This window comes from Anolis carolinensis, chromosome 1 (genome assembly GCF_035594765.1).
Source record: "Anolis carolinensis isolate JA03-04 chromosome 1, rAnoCar3.1.pri, whole genome shotgun sequence".
Lineage (NCBI taxonomy): Eukaryota > Metazoa > Chordata > Lepidosauria > Squamata > Dactyloidae > Anolis > Anolis carolinensis.
The window spans coordinates 332,823,368-332,841,968 of NC_085841.1; the positions used below are offsets into that span (position 1 = coordinate 332,823,368).

At 39.8% G+C, this 18,601-nt stretch overlaps 1 protein-coding gene across 35 annotated transcripts in view; it reads left to right on the forward strand.

Annotated features, from left to right (window-relative positions):
* nrxn3 (neurexin 3) overlaps positions 1–18,601 on the forward strand; it is a 1,581,531-nt gene that overhangs the window by 422,680 nt on the left and 1,140,250 nt on the right. For all 35 annotated transcript variants that reach the window (XR_010002008.1, XR_010002009.1, XM_062967917.1 and 32 more), the window contains one exon: positions 16,943–17,381. Coding sequence is in view for 33 of the 35 variants with exons in the window: in XM_062967917.1 (XP_062823987.1) it covers positions 16,943–17,381 (439 nt within the window). In the remaining 2 variants the exon portion in view is untranslated. The remainder of the gene's footprint in view (positions 1–16,942; positions 17,382–18,601) is intronic.

An 18,601-nucleotide genomic window follows, 5' to 3' on the forward strand; every position in this document is an offset into this window, starting at 1 on the left:
CGGACACAGTCAGGGAGCCCCGGTGTGTTAAAGCACTGAGCTGCTGAACCTGCAGACTGAAAGGTCCCGGGTTCAAATCCCAGGAGTGGAGTGAGCACCCGCTGTTGCTCCAGCTTCTGTCAACCTAGCAGTTCAAAAACGTGCCAATGCGAGTAGATCAATAGGTACTGCTCCAGCGGGAAGGTAACGGCGCTCCATGCAGTCATGCCGGCCACATGATCTTGGAGGTGTCTAAGGACAACGCCGGCTCTTCAGCTTAGAAATGGAGATGAGCACCAACCCCCAGAGTCAGACATGACAGGACGTAACGTCAGGGGAAACCTTTACCTTTACTTACGGACACAGTTATGTAAACTACACTTACATAAAATGCTTTTGTGACTATATTACCTGCAGGAGTATTTATATAAAAATAATAAATATCGGCTGACATACTACACAAATTTTTTATAGACCGTCATTTTGTTTCACCCTCTGATTGTGTCAGCATTGTACAAACATTGTATGATTCGCAACCCCTGCACCCCACTATCCTTCAATCTGCATAATCCTAGCCAGGGAGAAACAGCCAATCTTCATTTATAAATTTCAGCTCAGGAATCTCCAAAACCTAAAGCTAACTACAGTAGAGTCTCACTTATCCAAGATTCGCTTATCCAAGGTTCTGGATTATCCAAGGCATTTTTGTAGTCAATGTTTTCATGATATTTTGGTGCTAAATTCGTAAATACAGTAATTACAACATAACATTACTGTGTATTGAACTACTTTTTCTGTCAAATTGGTTGTATAACATGATGTTTTGGTGCTTAATTTGTAAAATCATAACCTAATTTGATGTTTAATAGGCTTTTCCTTAATCCCTCCTATTATTCACGATATTCGCTTATTCAAGTTTCTGCTGGCCTTTTTAGCTTGGATAAGTGAGACTCTACTGTATATGATTTTGGCATGTCAAAAGTAGGGAGTAGGTATTAACAACCTCAAATTAGTGGACTGGAACTGAGTAAAATAAGGGACCAATGAGGGATTAGCCCACTGAGATATCCTTCAGAGAATCATAGGCATTAAACTCAGTAAGACCTGCTAGGTCCCCTTGTACATTTTCTATTGTCAGGTACTCCATTGTTCCTTTCACTAAATTAACTGATACTTTATAACTTAAGAGAGCAGCTGTCTAAGAATCCTGAAGTTAGCCAGTGTTACTCTATGGCCAACTTATACTGGAAATTGATGATGGAATCATGCTGGAGCACCTACAAATGCTTAGAAAATTGTTCTGTTGAGGAGTCTTTAGATCCATCAGTGGGACTTTATGGTCAATTGCCATTGGAAGGTAGTCATAGAGTTGCATTCGAGGACCAAAAGATTCCTAAGGAGAACACATTAATCAAATCCACAAATAATTAAATCAGCAAAAGTTAAACTTGCAAATGCGAAGGGGTGAAGAGTAAGCACTGGGGCTGATTAAATCAAACAAGGACAATGAGCAATGGACCGTGGCTCACCAAGGTCTTAATAAAAGCTTTATTTTTTTCTTGTATGCTTGGAATAGAGCAGGGCAGAGCAGAACATGTGGGGTGGAGAATCCCACTGGGGTAGACTGGATATGTGTAGACTGGATATGATTCTTTCTGTGAACATTCTGGCATGGGCATATGCTGCAGCTGGCCCAGCTCTCCAAAACAGTGTTTTTATGGACTTCAGAGAACTATGTGAATGCTTCAGCAGAGAAGCAGCCTAAGCTCTCCAGAGTCAACCAGCCCCTCCCTGTGCCTTGTTCTAAAGCAGTGGTTCTCAACCTGTGGGTCCCCAGATGTTTTGGCCTTCAACTCCCAGAAATCCTCACAATTGGTAAACTGGCTAGGACTTCTGGGAATTGTAGGCCAAAACACCTGGCAACCCACAGGTTGAGAACCACGGTTCTAAAGGGTCCTACAGTCAGAGCGTTATGGTGTGGATATAGTGAAGGATTTCCATCAAACTCAGTGGTACTTATTTCTGCTGTATAGGTTCAATCTTCCATTTGGTGTCTTGGTTTTGTTATCTTGGGTTTTCCTTCACAGTTGTAGCTCTAATCTTTAAATACTCTTCTTCCCTTGGAGTGTAACTTCCTGTCAAGAAAGAGGTAACAGGAAGTCTTCCTAGTCTTAGGTCTCCTCTGGAGAAAGTTGTAGGCATATTTATTTACTTAAGATATATAAGTCTCCCATGACAATGAACAAAGACAAGAAACCAGAGCAATGCGAAGATAAAACATTTTAAAAACACATTAAAATACTCTTTAAAACATAATTTTAAAACAGTTAAAACAAACCATTTTGAACATTAAAGGACACGTAGAACAGTACTGGTTTGGCTGCCCACTAACTTTCTTTGTTAGATCATTCCACAGTTGAGATGCTACTAAAAAGAAAGTCCTGTTACATGCATACTTAAATTCACAAGGGCTTGCATCAGGACTCCTCTTAGGATATCAGATATTAGGGGAGAAGGTGATCTTTCAGATAACGTGGTCTGATGAAAATCAGGGTTTGTAGTTTAAAACCAGCACTCTGAATTTTGCTTAGAAGCAAATTGGGAGCAGTTCAGTTCTTCTAAGACTGGTGTCATGTTGACTCTGATATGCATACCCAACACCAGTCTGACTGATGAATTTTCCAATAGCTGCAGGTACTTTTCAAGGATGGCCCCACATAGAATGCATTACAATTGCAGTGCTCAAGATAAGCTTGTAACCAATGGAATGGGACAAATATCTGTGATATACAGTCGGCAGCCACACCATACCATTCCACATCAAGAAGGCATATAGAAAACAATGTACATCTCCCCACCCCATTTTGCAATCACCAGTGTCCTATTGTCATCACACATTTTTTGTTTTTTAAAGGAATGAGAATCCCATTCCTGGAAGTGTCCAGAAAATACAATTCATTTCAAAGCAAGATGTGATCACATGTATACCTCTTGTTTTACTTTTTAAAATGGAGATAGAAAACAAATGTGGACCTGGACAGAGGCCCACAGCAGATCCTGGGATGGAATAGGGAAAATTGTTCCTTCTAAAGATGCCCATTCCTGCTACTGTATACAAAAACATCAAATTCCAATCAATGATGTGTACATGTGTGGGTTTTGATTTATTTGAGTTTCTTGTTACTCATATTTCATCTTTGAGGTCCTATTCTACCTTCAGTCCTCATTCTTCAGGCAAAGGCAGGATATAAATAAAGTGAATAATAACTACAATGATACTAATAATATATCCTTAACTGTTTTCTCTGTTTTGTTTTGAAATATTGATAGCATTCCTGAATCTTCAAGATGAGGTGGGTTGAAACTCCAAACACATTTCAGGGAGAGAATGGCACTAATATAATCCATTACAGGCACAAATCTACTATTTTTCAATTCTGTAGTATTTTGAACCAGGCATGTTCAGAAGAGATAATATGTATGAAGAATCGGGTAGCTCTTGTACCAAATTGCTTTTGCAGTGCATGTAAGCACCAACACATATAAATGAATGATATGTGCACAGTTTTCTGTAAATGTGAGCATGCGTACTGCTGATGTTGAGAAGAAAAGTGTAGCATTCACAGTAACAAGTATCATTATGTATCACACCAACATCCTGACACAAATCCACCCATATAAGCATGATGTTGTCATATGCTCACAAATATTTGTACTGCAGAGAGAGATTACAAGAAACTGCCTGAGATCATTAGTATATGTTCAGTGCTGTCTCCTTTGCCCTCTTTAGTGTTTCTAAGGGCTCATTGTCATGGGCAGTATTGTTCATATTCACTGTGAATTAAATCCTGACTGCCCACATGATGTTACTGTACTAACATTGGATATCACAGAGTAAACTGGGTTAATCCAGTTTAGCCCTGCAGTATGAAAAGTTGGGAGATGGTCTGGAGTTTGTCTAAAACTTCAGATCAAGCTTGCTGCCCTGGGGCCATGTGAACAACAGGATCAGGTTTGATTCAGACCAGTCAACAATCCACATGGGCACTCCCACAATTCCCCTTTTCCTGTGCTCATCAGTGCAGGGAAAAGGGGACAGATTGTGCCTGTGCCGCTGCCATCACCACTCCCAGATGGCCACAGAGCTCTGTGTAAGCTCCTAATGGAACAACTCTAGACTACGATTTTTGGATGGCGTGATTTTAATTGAATGGATGTTTTTAATTGTCAATCTGTATTAATTTTTAATTTGCAAATATTTTAAGTTTATGTTTTATATGTGTTTTAAGGCATTGAATAATTGCCATATGTAAGCCGCCCTGCGTCCCCTTCGGGCAGAGAAAGGCGGGGTATAAATAGGGTAAATAATAATAATGATAATAATAATAATAATAATAATAATAATAATAATAATAATAATAATAATGGTTGTGAGTACTTCTTGCTGACATCAGCAGAGGCACCTGCATGTCTAGGAAGAAGATGGGGAAATCAGTTTCCTCCTTCTTCCAGGTCATGCAAAAGCCTCTGCTGATGTTAGCACAGGGCACCCGCCAGTCAAAAGCTCACATGGGGCTCTATGGCCATCTTGTAATGGCAATGATGACATGAATTGTAAGGTGATGATCCGGCAGTGTCAATATCTTGGTTCAGCAGAAGTGGCTGGACTCTTGACATGCCTCCGGTTTATGTGGCTGCCTCCAGGGCCAGACCAGAACTCTGGATTAACTGGCCAGTGTATACATGGTTTTAGATAAGGGATCCCAAACCACCTAACTGTGATCTTTTTGAATTAATGCAGCACCCAAGATCCAGAATAGTGTATTTTTGGGAAATGTTTTCAGGTACTTTGTGGGTAACAGGGTAAGAGAAGTCAAAGAAGCTTGAATCTTTTGGAGAGCCGATGAATCTTATAAACTCTTGCCATTTATAATGACTAGCAGACAAAGCTTGTCCTCTGTATTCACAACTCACCACAGTGGGATAGCAGTGGGAAAGCAGTAGAGTTGGGTGTCATCTGCATATAGGTGGCACCGTGCTCCAAAACTCTGGATGACCTCTCCCAGCGGTTTCATGTATTTGTCAAACAGAATGGGAGGCAAAATGGAATCCTGAGGAAGCCCACAGGTTAACAGCCAGGGGTTCGAACAGAAATCTGCCAGCACCATCTTCTGAGTACAGCCCATCAGGAAGGACTGGAGCCACTGTAAAACAGTGCCTCCCAGTCCCATCCCGGTGTGATGGCCCAGAAGTATAACATGGTCAATGTTATTGAAAGCCACCAAAGTCCAAGAGAACCAACAGGGACACACTCTCCCTGTCTAGCTCTCTTTGTAGGTCATCCACTAAGGCAACCAAAGCTGTTTCTGTTCCAGATTGAAAGGGATCTAGATAATCCGTTTCATCCAGAAATTCCCAGATTTGGGAGGCCACCTCATGCTCCTAGGCCTTACTCAGAAAGGGAAGGTTGGACATTGTAGGTCACTGCTTGATTACAAGTAACTGGTTGTTCATAATTAGTTACATCCAAGCTCTCTTTCTTTTGTTGCTTATTTAAGGACTAAAGGCAATATAAAGTGACTCCTAATATAACCAGAGATTCTTTGGAGAGAGAGAGCTTGAGCGACTTTCCCTGCTATGAAGAGTCATGTGCAAATGTTAACATGAGTGTTCTCCAGATTCAAGCCAGTAGGGCTTTTTGCAGGTTGACACAAGTGTTCTCCAGGGCCAGGCCAATGGGGATTTTTGCAGGTTGGCAGAGTTACATTTGTAGAATGATCTAATCATCTGCCTTTTAATGCCCATTTTGACCAGCTGGCAGCAATGGCCTACAGCCAGCTGCAACACTTGCAGATCCTGGCTTCCTCTTTCCTTCCCAGTATAAGAAAGTTTTACTGAGCAGATGGTTTTGATTCGTAATTTTAAAAATAAGAATTAAGCCATACCTCCCACCCTATCTTGAAGGCCCAGGTCCAGTTGTGATATGTGCTTGATTCAAATACAGTTATCTGTTTGTAAATTATATTTTGTCTAGGTTTGCCAGTGACCAACCCACCTTCCCAAGATTCTTGAGAGATACTGATTTTCCTTCATGTCCCACAGTCACATAGCAGCATCATGGACAGCCTCCTGCTGTTTTGCACTCCAAAAGGCAGCTATATTATTCCTCATAAGGAGTCTGAGCTCATGCTCTATGCGCACAGATTCCAGAGCAGACCGAATGATTAATGGGATGTGTCACTTGTAGCCGAGACATGCTCTGGCGGGGCTGTTGGACTCTTCAGTCGTACTGATTAGGTATTATGCACTGAGAGGCCTGGAGAAACCAAGTTGCGGGAAAATAGCTTTTTATTTTATTTTATTTTATTTTATTTGGGATTGCTCTGCTGGCAAGGCAGTGCAAAATCAGATAGTCAGGTCAGGTGGGAGATGCTGTAAGTTTTGTGTCCCTCTTTCCAGTCCTTAAATGGGTCAGAAGGCAGCTCATGAGTAATAGCCAGTTGTCCTTCACAGGCTTTCTTACTTTGTGAAGGAGTGGATATTCTTGGGCTTTTTGTGAGAAAGGGAACACGGGGCAATTGTGGAAGTGGGAGGCCAAAGATACAGAAGTACAGAATGGCCTTGCTCAGTAAGGGTGAAAGGTGGTGCTCCATCATACAACTTCTCTCAGTTCAGCCCCTACTCTCCCCTGCACATACACACCGTTGTTGTTGTTGTTGTTGTTGTTGTTGTTGTTGTTGTTGTATTATTATTATTATTGACACAACAATGTTGTATGACACAGCAAACAAGATAGATATGCTAGATTTCGTATCACAAAATCACAAGTCGAACACTTCCCAAGTATCTAGGACTGTGTGATGTATTTTCGGATGATGCGCTCAGTTCCCAGTAGGGTGGCCTTTTGCAGTTGGCAGATTGTAATTTTGTCAATGTCTATTGTTTCCAAATGCCGGGTTGAGATCTTTTGGCAAGGCACCCAATGTGCCGATCACCACCGGGACCACCTGTACTGGTTTCTGTCAGAGTCTTTGAAGTTCAATCTTGAGGTCCTGATAGCAGCTGGGATGGTGACATCAATGATTTCTTTTTCTTTTCCACGACTGTGGAAAACATTTTCTTTTCCACGACTGTGAGGTTTGATGTGTTGTGTTCCAGAACTTTGTCAGTCTGGATTCGAAAGTCCCACAGTATCTTTGCGTGTTCATTTTCCATAATCTTTGCTGGTTTGTGATCCCACCAGTTCTTTACTGCAGGGAGGTGGTACTTGAGGCATAAGTTCCAATTAATCATTTGGGCCACATAGTTGTGCCTCTGTTTGTAATCTATCTGCGCGATTTTCTTACAGCAGCTGAGGAAATGATCAATGGTTTCGTCAGCTTCCTTGCACAGTCTGCATTTTGGATCATCAGCTGATTTTTCAATCTTGGCCTTAATTGCATTTGTTCTGATGGCTTGCTCCTGGGCTGCAAGGATCAGGCTTTCTGTCTCCTTCTTCAGGGTCCCATTCGTGAGCCATAGCCAGGTCTTCTCCTTGTCAGCTTTTCCTTCAATTTTATCAAGGAACTTTCCATGCAATGTTTTGTTGTGCCAGCTGTCAGCTCTAGTTTGTAGTGCGGTTTTTTTGTACTGGTTTTTTGTCTGCTGTGCTTTGAGGAGTTTCTGATTTTTGACTTCAATCAAAGCAGGTTCTTCACTTTGCTTTACATATTCTGCCAGGGCATGTTCTTCTTCTTTGACTGCTTGTTTTACTTGTAAGAGTCCTCTGCCCCCTGATCTTTTAGGCAAAGCTGGTCAACATCACTACGAGGGTGCAGTGAATGATGAATGGTCATGAGTTTTCTTGTTTTTCTGTCCAAATTGTCCAGTTCCACCTGTGTCCAGTTTATTATTATTATTATTATTATTATTATTATTATTATTATTATTATTATTATTATTATTAACCAGAGTGTGCATATTCTGTAGAGATTCCTTTCTCAGAATTAGTCTTTGGGATCTGACAAGGCTAATAGAGACATTTAGGGTGGTAGTGGGTACTGATGAACCACTTCCAGAACCTGAAGAAGGTATCTCACTCTCTCAAATAGGGGGATGAACCCAGGTAACAATCTCTTCCATTATCCAGAGGTCAAACCCAACATGAATAGATTATACAGATTAAAACACTAATGGTAATGGCAAACCAGCCTAGATGATGTTCATCATCATCATCATCATCATCATCATCATCATCATCATCATCTTGCATTCTTTCTCCATAAAGAAGATTCAAAGCAGCTAGAAGATACATTTGGCGGCGGCGGCGGCGGCGGGGGGGGGATCATCTCGATGAAAGGATCTAAATCAGGCATGGGCAAACTTCAGCCCTCTGAGTATTTGGGACATCAACTCCCACAATTCTGAACAGCCAGTAAGCTGGCTGTGATTTCTGGGAGTTGAAGTCCAAAACACCTGGAGGGCCAAATTTTGCCCATGCCTGGTTTAAATATTCTAAAGGCACCATATTCTGTCTGATCTTGGATGTTAAGCTGGGTCAGCCTTGTTAGTACATGGGTGCAAGGCCTCCAATGAATACCAGGTAGGCTATATTTCAGAGGAAGGAACTGGCAAAACCACCTTTGAAGATTCCTTGTCTAAGAAAACATTGTGAAATTCATGGGGTTACCATAAGTCAATAGTGAGTTTAAGGCACATGTCTTTAGCCAGTTTCTTACCACTTAGTCATATGATTTAGTAGAACTTGGCATGTGAATTCTATCGTTGGTGAGGTGGCTCTGCCACCAATCCCCATAGACATGGAAGAACAATGAGGAAACACACTTCAATGGAAAATATTTATGGGAAGGATTCATGTAGAATTCATATGGATGACAATGGTTAGGAACTTGCCCCCTTCTTGGCCCTACTAGGTGATTACTTTGTTGTTGAGCTATTAAGACGCATGCCTTCAGTCTGTATATCTTTGCACAGTGAGATTTATTTAACTGCTGTTTTACATGCTTTTTTTTACATAGTTCAGCAATTTCTCTTCTGAAACCTACGTGAATGCCATTCAGGCCTGATGACTTGTTGCTTTCTGAAGTGTCAATCAAAGTAAAAAGTCTTGTTACAAACCTTCACCCAGCATCATATCAAACACAATAATGTTTCTACTTGATAAAAAAACAAAACAAAATGGCTTGGCAGTACAGTAGCTATTTTCCAAATGTTTTTTTGTTGTAAAGATAGATACAAAAAGAATCCACTTAGCTCTCGGCAGTTAGCTGTGAATCTTGGTTAAGAACTGTCTGTGTTTAAATAAAACATCTTCTCTGGGATTAGCCTGGCCCTCATCACTTGCTTTGGTTAAGTGAAATCCAATGAAAGAGGAACCCAGCAGAGAGTTCATTGCCCAGCACCAGGTATATGGGATACAGTTAATTCTTCATGGTGACGGAAAACTAAATGTTACTAATGATCCAGGGAAGTAGCAGCAGCTAGGTGAAAGCACTTTCATCTCAAAACCTTTTTCTCCCATTATTATATCCAGCAAATGTACTAAATTGAGTTACCAGGAAGTTCACTTACATACAGGGAAATTTCTTTTTTCTGTTGCCTTTTCTGTCTGCACTAACAACAAAGAAAATAACAGTTTTAAAAAGTTACTTTTCGGTCTACAACTCTTAGAATCCACCAGCCTGCGTGGCCTTTCTGGTACTCATCTCTTCCCATTTTGGAAGTGCCATCCAGCATAACTAAGAAGCCCCGGTGGCGAAGTGGGTTAAAGCACTGAGCTGCTGAACTTGCAGATCGAAAGGTTGCAGGTTCAAATCCTGGGAGCGGCGTGAGTGGCCACTGTTAGTTCCAGCTTCTGCCAAACTAGCAGTTCGAAAACATGCCAATGTGAGTAGATCAATAGGTACCGCTCCAGCGGGAAGGTAACGGCGCTCCATGCAGTCATGCCGGCCACATGACCTTGGAGGTGTCTATGGACAACGCTGGCTATTCAGCTTAGAAATGGAGATGAGCACCAACTCCCAGAGTCAGACATGACTGGACTTAACGTCAGGGGAAACCTTTACCTTTACCTATCCAGCATAACTAGTACTGGAATCATTGAAGCTATTGCAGGAACTCTGCATTGCTATTGTTGAGTGTCTTCAAGTCATTTCTATGGTGCTTCTAAGGCAAACCTATCATTGGGATTTTTTCTCAAGATTTGTACAGAGAGGATTGAGAGAATACGACTTGCCCAAGATCACACAGTGGGTTTCAATGGCCGAGCAGGGATTCTGACCCTGTTCTTCAGAGTTCTGGTTCAATAGTCAAACGATTGCACCACAATGACTTATATTCTGTGTAGTAGCTAACAATAAACCATCTAAGCTATTATGTTTACCATAAGGGCATAGATCTCCCCAGTAGCCCTGCTGCTAAATCCTTGAAGCTGCAGTGTAAACATCCCTAGTACCTGTTGAAATAAACAAGAAGGGATGCTGCATTTGGGGTGAACAGGGAACGGGAAAATGCCAATATTGTCACTAGTCAGATATGTGACCAGATATGTGACCAGGGAAACTAGCTTCCCACCCCATCCTCCAGTCACTGATCAGAATTGGGAGACTAAAACAGGCAGGGGGTGGTATTGCCTGTCCTACTATTTTTAGTTAGTGGCCAGGTGTAACAGGAACATTCCCTCACTCTACCCCACTCACTCTTCTAAGATTAGTGATCAGAGATAATAAGGATATTTCTTTTATGCACTTTTCATTGTATCTGTCTATAGAGAAATACGGAAATTGGTGTATCTTCCTATATAGGGAATGTGCAAATGAGTTTTACAGAAGGGCTAAGGATGGTTTATCAGATTGTTTCCTGACTCCTGCATTGGACTATCTGGCCCCCAGGATCAAAAGAGTTTTCCCCACTGATTTTTGGCAAACAGACTTATTGCTTCCACACATCAACACTAACCGGCCACTGTAAAAGGTCTGAAAGACCTTTTCATCTTATGCAGTCCTTTAAAAATTTAGAAAATTGAAAATCATGATTTGCATTCCTTCCTACTTTTACAACTATGTAAATACAACTATGTACTACAACTATGTAAATTTAGAAAATTGAAAATCATGATTTGCATTCTTCTGGGTCTTATCACATTCCTTCCTACTTCCAACTATGTAAATATTCTTTATGCTTGAGCATTTATTATACTTGCCAACACATATTTAGGTGCCTCCAATGTTAGGCTTTTCTGAGTTTATTTGACTGGCTAAGTTAAAAAATGGCACCAGTTATGTCCTATCAGCACTAGTTTTTGAGATACAGAACATATGCCATATACCATTTGCTATCTGATTTCCAAATAACCACATCTAAGAAACTAGAGCTGATGCAGTCTATCTAATACAATTTTCTGAACCAGCACCCCAGGAACAGGTCTAAAAACCAAGACATCAAAATATTTTTGGTTGGGCTGTGTTATTGCTCTGTACAGCATCCAGAGAACTGGGTTTATGTCCATGTAAGTTCATTCAAAAATTAAAACCAATTAGTTTTAAAGATGCTGCTACATTCTCCTCCTTCCCTTTCCCTCCATTCATTTAATTCTGCAAAAGATAAAACATAACTACTTCTTAGGAAAATTGATTTCTCCAATCTCCTTCTCCCTTTCTCAATATAGATACAGATATGTGTATAGTGAAATTGGATAACTAGGACATTCAGATAAGTGAGGTACATATAATTGATCTTCTGCTCTAATTGCTCATCACTTTGGGTTAGCATCAAAGAACCAAGGAAGGCATAAGCTGCCATGCGCATTATCACCAAGTAGGCATCACACAACAATAGATGGTCAACCATTTAAAAAACTGTTTACAAAAAAAAAACCTAACACTTAGGTAGTGAAATCTTGGGAAGATATATGATACTAATCTACACTTAAACCTCTAAACAACACAATTCTGTCACCATTTAAGACTGCTCAGAGTTCAGATGGATTAACACTTCCAATGCCCTGCAGGTTTCTAACAACAGAGTAGAAGTGAGGGAGGGGCAACATCATCCATTTAAAAATTGATTGGTGTTCATGTACCCTATTTTTTGAATGTGCACTGACGTTCTCAGATCCTTTTATTCTGCCCTTAATTTTCATGTTTCGACACCAAAGATAAGGATTACAGATGTTTTCAAAGGAAAAGGAGTAGGAAATCAGAGATCTCAAATACCAAAGGTATTTCAAATTTGCCAGCTTGTCCAGTGGCTCTTGGGATGCCATTCTTGCCATTTGGGGATCTGATTTGAAATGAATCCATTCTCTAAAAGCTTGATGGTAGGCTTGTGCAATTTGGCCCAAAGGCATGCCATTTCAAATCCATTTTTGGCTAACCCCTCATTCCGTTTACCAGGAAGTTACTCAAATTGGGAAGAGTGTTGTTTTCATTTGGCAAAGATTCAGCCCACTGGCTACAATGCGAAACTTTAAAGTCTGGGTTCTGAGTCCCCTCGGGTGAGAAGGGTGGGGTATAAATGTTGTAAATAAATAAATAAATAAATTTTGAGGCCTATCTGCATGAAACCTACCTCAGTTTTAGACCACATTTAAACTGCAGACCTGCCAAGTTTTAGAATAATTCACCAATTCTACTGATTTTTTAGAATTATTTTAAGTTTTTACCATAAATTTTTTTTAAAAATAAGACAAACCTCAAGAGAGGGTTGTGGGAATTGTAGTCGCTGGTTGTGTCCATTCTCATCCAATCAGAACATGGACACAATCAGGCCTTTTATTGGCTGAGAAACACACAGAGAAAAACTTCAACTCCCATCATGCTCACAGAGGAATTCAGGGACTTTTCAATGCCTGCCCCATTCAAGTGCTGCTGGGAAAGCAAGTTTCCAGCAGGACCCTCTCTGAAGGAGGAGCCTAGGGAACTTTTCCAAAAGAAATTGACAATTTGCTGCTGGGGAGGGAGAAAAGATGCTGCAGGATCTTCTCCAGAAACCCCACAACAGACCTTTGCCTCAGGTATTAACTCCATCCTCTGCAGTAGCCTATAAATCCAGCTGTCTTGATCCATTTTGCTCAGTTTTTTAGTTCCTTCCTCTTCATTCTGTTTTCGGGGGATTACATGAAACATACCACTGAATATTACAAATCACTTTCCGGGCCCAAGCCTGTGATGGTTCACAGTTTACATAAACTAGATCCTCACATGACCTGTGAACCAAGCCAATATTGAAGGTTGGTGCTGCTAGGACATGAAATACCATTGTGACCCAAAGAGAAAGAGAACAATTGAACAGACACTGCTAATAGTAATTGGCCCACTCAAAAAGGATTCAGAAACATTTTTGCTTGTCAGAACAAAAGGGACAAAATGACTTGAAAAAGTATCCATGATTTGCGTATCCATGTATCTAGAAAGTATCCAAAAAGTATGTAGGGAGGAGAGATGGGCTAATATAAACTTTTAGATTGTGATTTGTTGCTGTATTGTGAAAACTGTAAATATTATGGAAATATTAATAATAATAGAAATAATAATTATTATGTCATAGCTGATCATGACAAAAAGACGTCCATGACTGGTAGTGAACATCTGTTTGGATGTCCATTGCAAGACAATGGGGACATCTAGTGGCAGTCTCTCTAAATACCTATAGGTGTTGCCCAAAGGAATCTGGGCACCAGTGTGTTCAGGACTACATCAATGTTTCCTCCTTAGTTTTGACAAACCTGAAGCAATATGCATGCTATCTATCTGCAAAGTGTGCTCCCCCCCTCTCTCTATCTATTTATCTTGCGTTCCCCCCTCCCTCTCTCTCCATCTTCAATTGATTGCAAAGAGACTCTCTTGATGATTGTGGGGCAAAGTACTCTGATTAGAAAGGATTTTCTTTTTATTGAGTCAAAACCAAAACAGGATAGTAGAGGTGAAATCCTTTAAATGAGGTATGCTAGCAAATGCTTTGAAATGAAACTTGATATGATATTGTCCTCTTGTTTGTATTGTCAGGATTTCCTAATACCTTCCATGTAAGAAGAAAAGGGGAATAATAAGAATGGTTTCTTCAATGTCTTATTTTTTATTTCTTAGTTTCTTTTTGGTGATAAGAGAACAAAGGTTCATGGGCTATTTTTTCTCAGTAGCTGGAACCTTTGTATGTTTACTTGTTAATGAGCCACATGATTCACACCTAAATAGAAGTTCAGAGTATTCTAGCATGTGAAAAATTCAAAACTCAGCAAGCTAAATTCCAAAGTATTCAGGATGACCTATTTTGATATGAATGTGCCCAGAATTGCATCTGATTTTTCAGAACTTGGTTCCATTTGAGGATAGGGGAGAATTTTGTTAATTTTTAAACTCTAAATTTTCCAAAACGCACAAACTTAATCTGAGAATAAACAAAACTGATAGATTTCTCATCACATAAGAATGACTAAGATGATTTTTTTAAAAAAAATATCCAGATTAAACATATATAGGATTGCTACCCAAATGAACTAAGCGTTTAATCCTGTGCCCAGATGCAGGACTGAATTTAGTGGAACAGACTTCTAGATTTCTAGATAAAGAGACAAGCTTTTGCCTAATAGCAGCAGGTTACAATCCTGAGTAGTGTTTTTTGAGCATAAGCTCCATTCAGTTGGGTGGGATTCATTTCTTGTGCCAAACATACATAGGATTGCATGAAAATTGGTGCAGAAACAAGGGAAATCAAACTTTGCTTGCAAAACAAACATTTGCAGAAATGTCCATCCATATACCGGTATGTAGCTCCATAGGAGCATAGAAAATCAAAGGCATTATTTGATCAATTTGATTCAAGGTTATAGTGTGATATGTAACAAAACATTGCTGTGCTTCGTTCAATTTTCCAGCCAACCAAGTCTTGTTTGGGGATGTTCTATTCCAACCTTTCTTTTTAGTTCTTCAAATCAATAGACAGAAAGCAGTCAGTTGCCATTCAGCATGATCTGTCCCATGGAAGATTTGCCTTGTTTTATTAGTTTATTTCCTTCTCCCTTGGTTTTTTTTATGTGAAAGGGATGGCAAGAATATTTATAATTACATGAACTCCAAATGGAAAGGGGGATTCTTGAGAACCCTTGATAAATGCAGTGTGGCAGTTATTGTATGAGGAAAATTTAAATGAATAGAAATGTAGATTATTCTTAGAATAAATCCAGAACTATGAATATTGCTTTCAAGGTGTTTTTTATAACAGGGAGGAGAAATGTTAAATTATTTGTTTTCATCCATGAGAATGACGTTTACAAAGTTCTACATCCCTATTATTTCAAGGATATGTTTGCAAGCTTTATTGTGCCTTTTTTGTTTCTCGGTGATGTATTTCGCTAAAATCCCATCAGGGTTCATCAGCTGACTTTGCTATTAGAATGAGTAATTGAATTGGAGCCGTTAGTGCATAGAAAGGTCTGGTTAAGATGTGTAGTTAGAGCTTTGATAAAAAAAAGGAGGGCAATGAGCTCATTGTACGTTCTTGGCCTGGTAGTGTCAATCAGCCAGCCAACCAAATTCAGCTGCTTTGTTCATTTGGTTCTTGAAGCAATAGTTTAATGAAACATTATGATATAGTCAGTGGCATATCACTGTAGATGAGTGATCTGAAGACATTTCTGTATGCTAGTGTTTTGTTTTTTACTATGCTATTCTCTGTATCCTAAGAAATGACATATGGTCAGGGATATAAATTTTATATTGTTCTTACATGCATGAACAAATGATTTCAAAAGTTTTTTCCCCATATTTTACATTTTGAAAGTACACTGGGAATCTTGGTTGGAAACAATTAACATAAAATTGAGCCATAGATATTTGTTGCCATTTTGTCTGTCAAGATACTGCTTTCTTGTTTATGGTCTTAAGCCAGGGCAGGCAATTGCATGAGGTACAAGGGGCAGTTACCCTCAGACAGTCCCTTTGCAGGTCACAGCCTTCACCATATCAAGTCCAAATACTACAATTTTCCTCTGTGGAGGTCAAAATAACTAAAGGGAGACTGTTATACTGTGGCTATTTCATAGGAAGACATAGCTTACTAGAGAAGATAATGTTGATTGGTAAGGTAGAAAGCAGTCATAAAAGAGAATCACATTACAGATGAATAAGCCCAATCAAGGAAGCCATGGGCTGCTTGAGCAGGACTGTCAATAAAAGTGTGACTTGGAAGTCTCTAATTTATGAGGTCACCAGAGGCTGATGTTGACTTGATAGCGGTGCTTTCAAAATGGTGACTTGAAGTGAACTCATGTCACTTCTAGTCACTATTTTAGGATGCACAACCGAGGAAAATGGAGGTATTTGGGGATAGTTGGGGGGGGGGTCTGCATGGTTGTGTGCATAAGGGAACAATGTTTGCATCTGTTTTCATGCTTTGAGGAAAATGTCTGTATTGTTTTCAGGCAAAAACAGCCACATAATTATGCTGAAAACAAAAGAAAAATATTTGGGGGCTTTGAAGCACTAGTGAGATTCTCAGGGGCCACAGTAGTGGGGTCCAGGGCCTATATGGAGGCTGCACTGCCCACTCCTGACTTAAGCAAAGTAATGGGGTTGTTTGTGGAATAGCATTTCTAGTTCATCCAGCATGTCTCTATGATAACTCACAGTGGAAGTTGCTCATTTCAGTAGGATTCCTGTTATCCACAGTTTCCTTTTTCCTTGATAATGCAGGAATATATTCCCCTACGGATGCAAGGAATGCACTGTATTTGGATTTCACTGAATATTCCTCCTAATCTTGTAGATCTCTGGTGTGAAGTTGGATATCACCATATATTCTGTTCTATTTTTATAGTGCTCTCATGCTGATAAATAATACAAATTATTGAAATAGTTGGTGTCTAGAGCCCCGTATAGAGCCTAATCCCAAGAGCTTCCTTGGATTCTTTCTGTAGTATGTTTATTTCTAAAAATTGATGTGTGGTGTTTTCCTCTGTCACTGACAGGTTGTTTATAAGAATAATGACATCCGTCTGGAGCTGTCTCGCTTGGCAAGGATTGGAGATACAAAAATGAAAATCTATGGGGAGGTGAAGTTTACATGCGAGAATGTGGCCACACTGGACCCCATCAACTTTGAGACACCTGAAGCTTACATTAGTCTCCCCAAATGGAACACTAAGCGGATGGGTTCAATTTCCTTTGACTTCCGTACCACAGAACCCAATGGTCTTATCCTCTTCACTCATGGGAAACCCCAGGAGAGGAAAGATTCCAGAAGTCAGAAGAACACCAAAGTGGACTTCTTTGCAGTGGAACTCTTAGATGGGAATCTCTACCTTCTTCTTGACATGGGTTCTGGAACTGTCAAAGTGAAGGCCACTCAGAGAAAAGCTAATGATGGAGAATGGTATCATGTTGATATTCAGAGAGATGGAAGATCAGGTATGGAGGGGAAATTCATTAACACAGTAGAAACTTATTTTCCCCTTTATGCAGGCATTCAGACCATTGAATAACCAGATGAAAGTAGCTTTGGTATAAGTAGGAGTGCCAAAAATGCAAATGATTGCATTACAGTTGATCATTTCATCAATAGAGTGTTTAGGTGTGGTAGGCCACACATTTCCCACCCTGTTGTAAAGGAAACAAGGACACAAAGTTGTATTATATTTCTGATTTGCACTAGAAGTATACAAGAATACCAAATTTTTGAATGAGCTCTGAAAATAGCAGTTTATTGTTCCATGAGGAAAAGTGAAATCATTTCATTCAAGTCTGTCTTGGCTGATCAAGTTTTGTAACTTGCCCATTGTTAGTCTGAACACATACTTCTACAAAAGTTTCTTGTTACAGATTTACAGTGGGTCTGACTCTTATTACAGGAATAGAAAGTACAGGCAGTCCTCAAGTTCCAAACATTCAACTTACAAATAGTTAAGAAGGGGATGAGACAACAAGAAGTGAGAAATATCTACCCATAGGAAGGGAAATTGACTCCTAAAACAGTTATCATATTTATTTATTTATTTATTTATTTATTTATTTATTTATTTATTTGAAGCATTTATATTTCGTCCTTCCCACCCCGAAGGGGACTCAGGGCAGAGCACAACATATATACAGCAAACGTTCAATGCTGGAGCATATAATAAACCATAAATATATATATAAACATTAAAATCAGTTATCTTCACATTTAAACCATTATTTAAAACCATTGCAAGACAGCCGCACTGTATTCAGTCAGCAGACTTAAATTTCCTATTGCTGCTGTTATTGCCCTGCCCCAAAGGCTTGGTCCCACAGCCAGGTCTTGGCCATCTTTCTGAAGGACAGGAGGGAGGGGGCTGATCTAATCTTTCCAGGGAGAAAGTTCCATAGCTGGATGGCAATCACTGAGAAGGACTATGTCTCCATTGAAGCTTTATCACAAATCCTTGTTTCCACAACAAGTGAAATTTTTCAAAATCAAATTATCACAGGACAAAAAATGAGATAAAATCTTCTGAATAAGGGCACAGACAGCAAAACAAAAACCACAGGGGTGTCACCCTTCCCTATGCTATCCAAAGCCTATATGTATTTATGTATGTGTGTGTGTATACTTAATGGAGTTATACTTAAGAGATGTACCTGTTCTGACTTAATAACAAATTCAACTT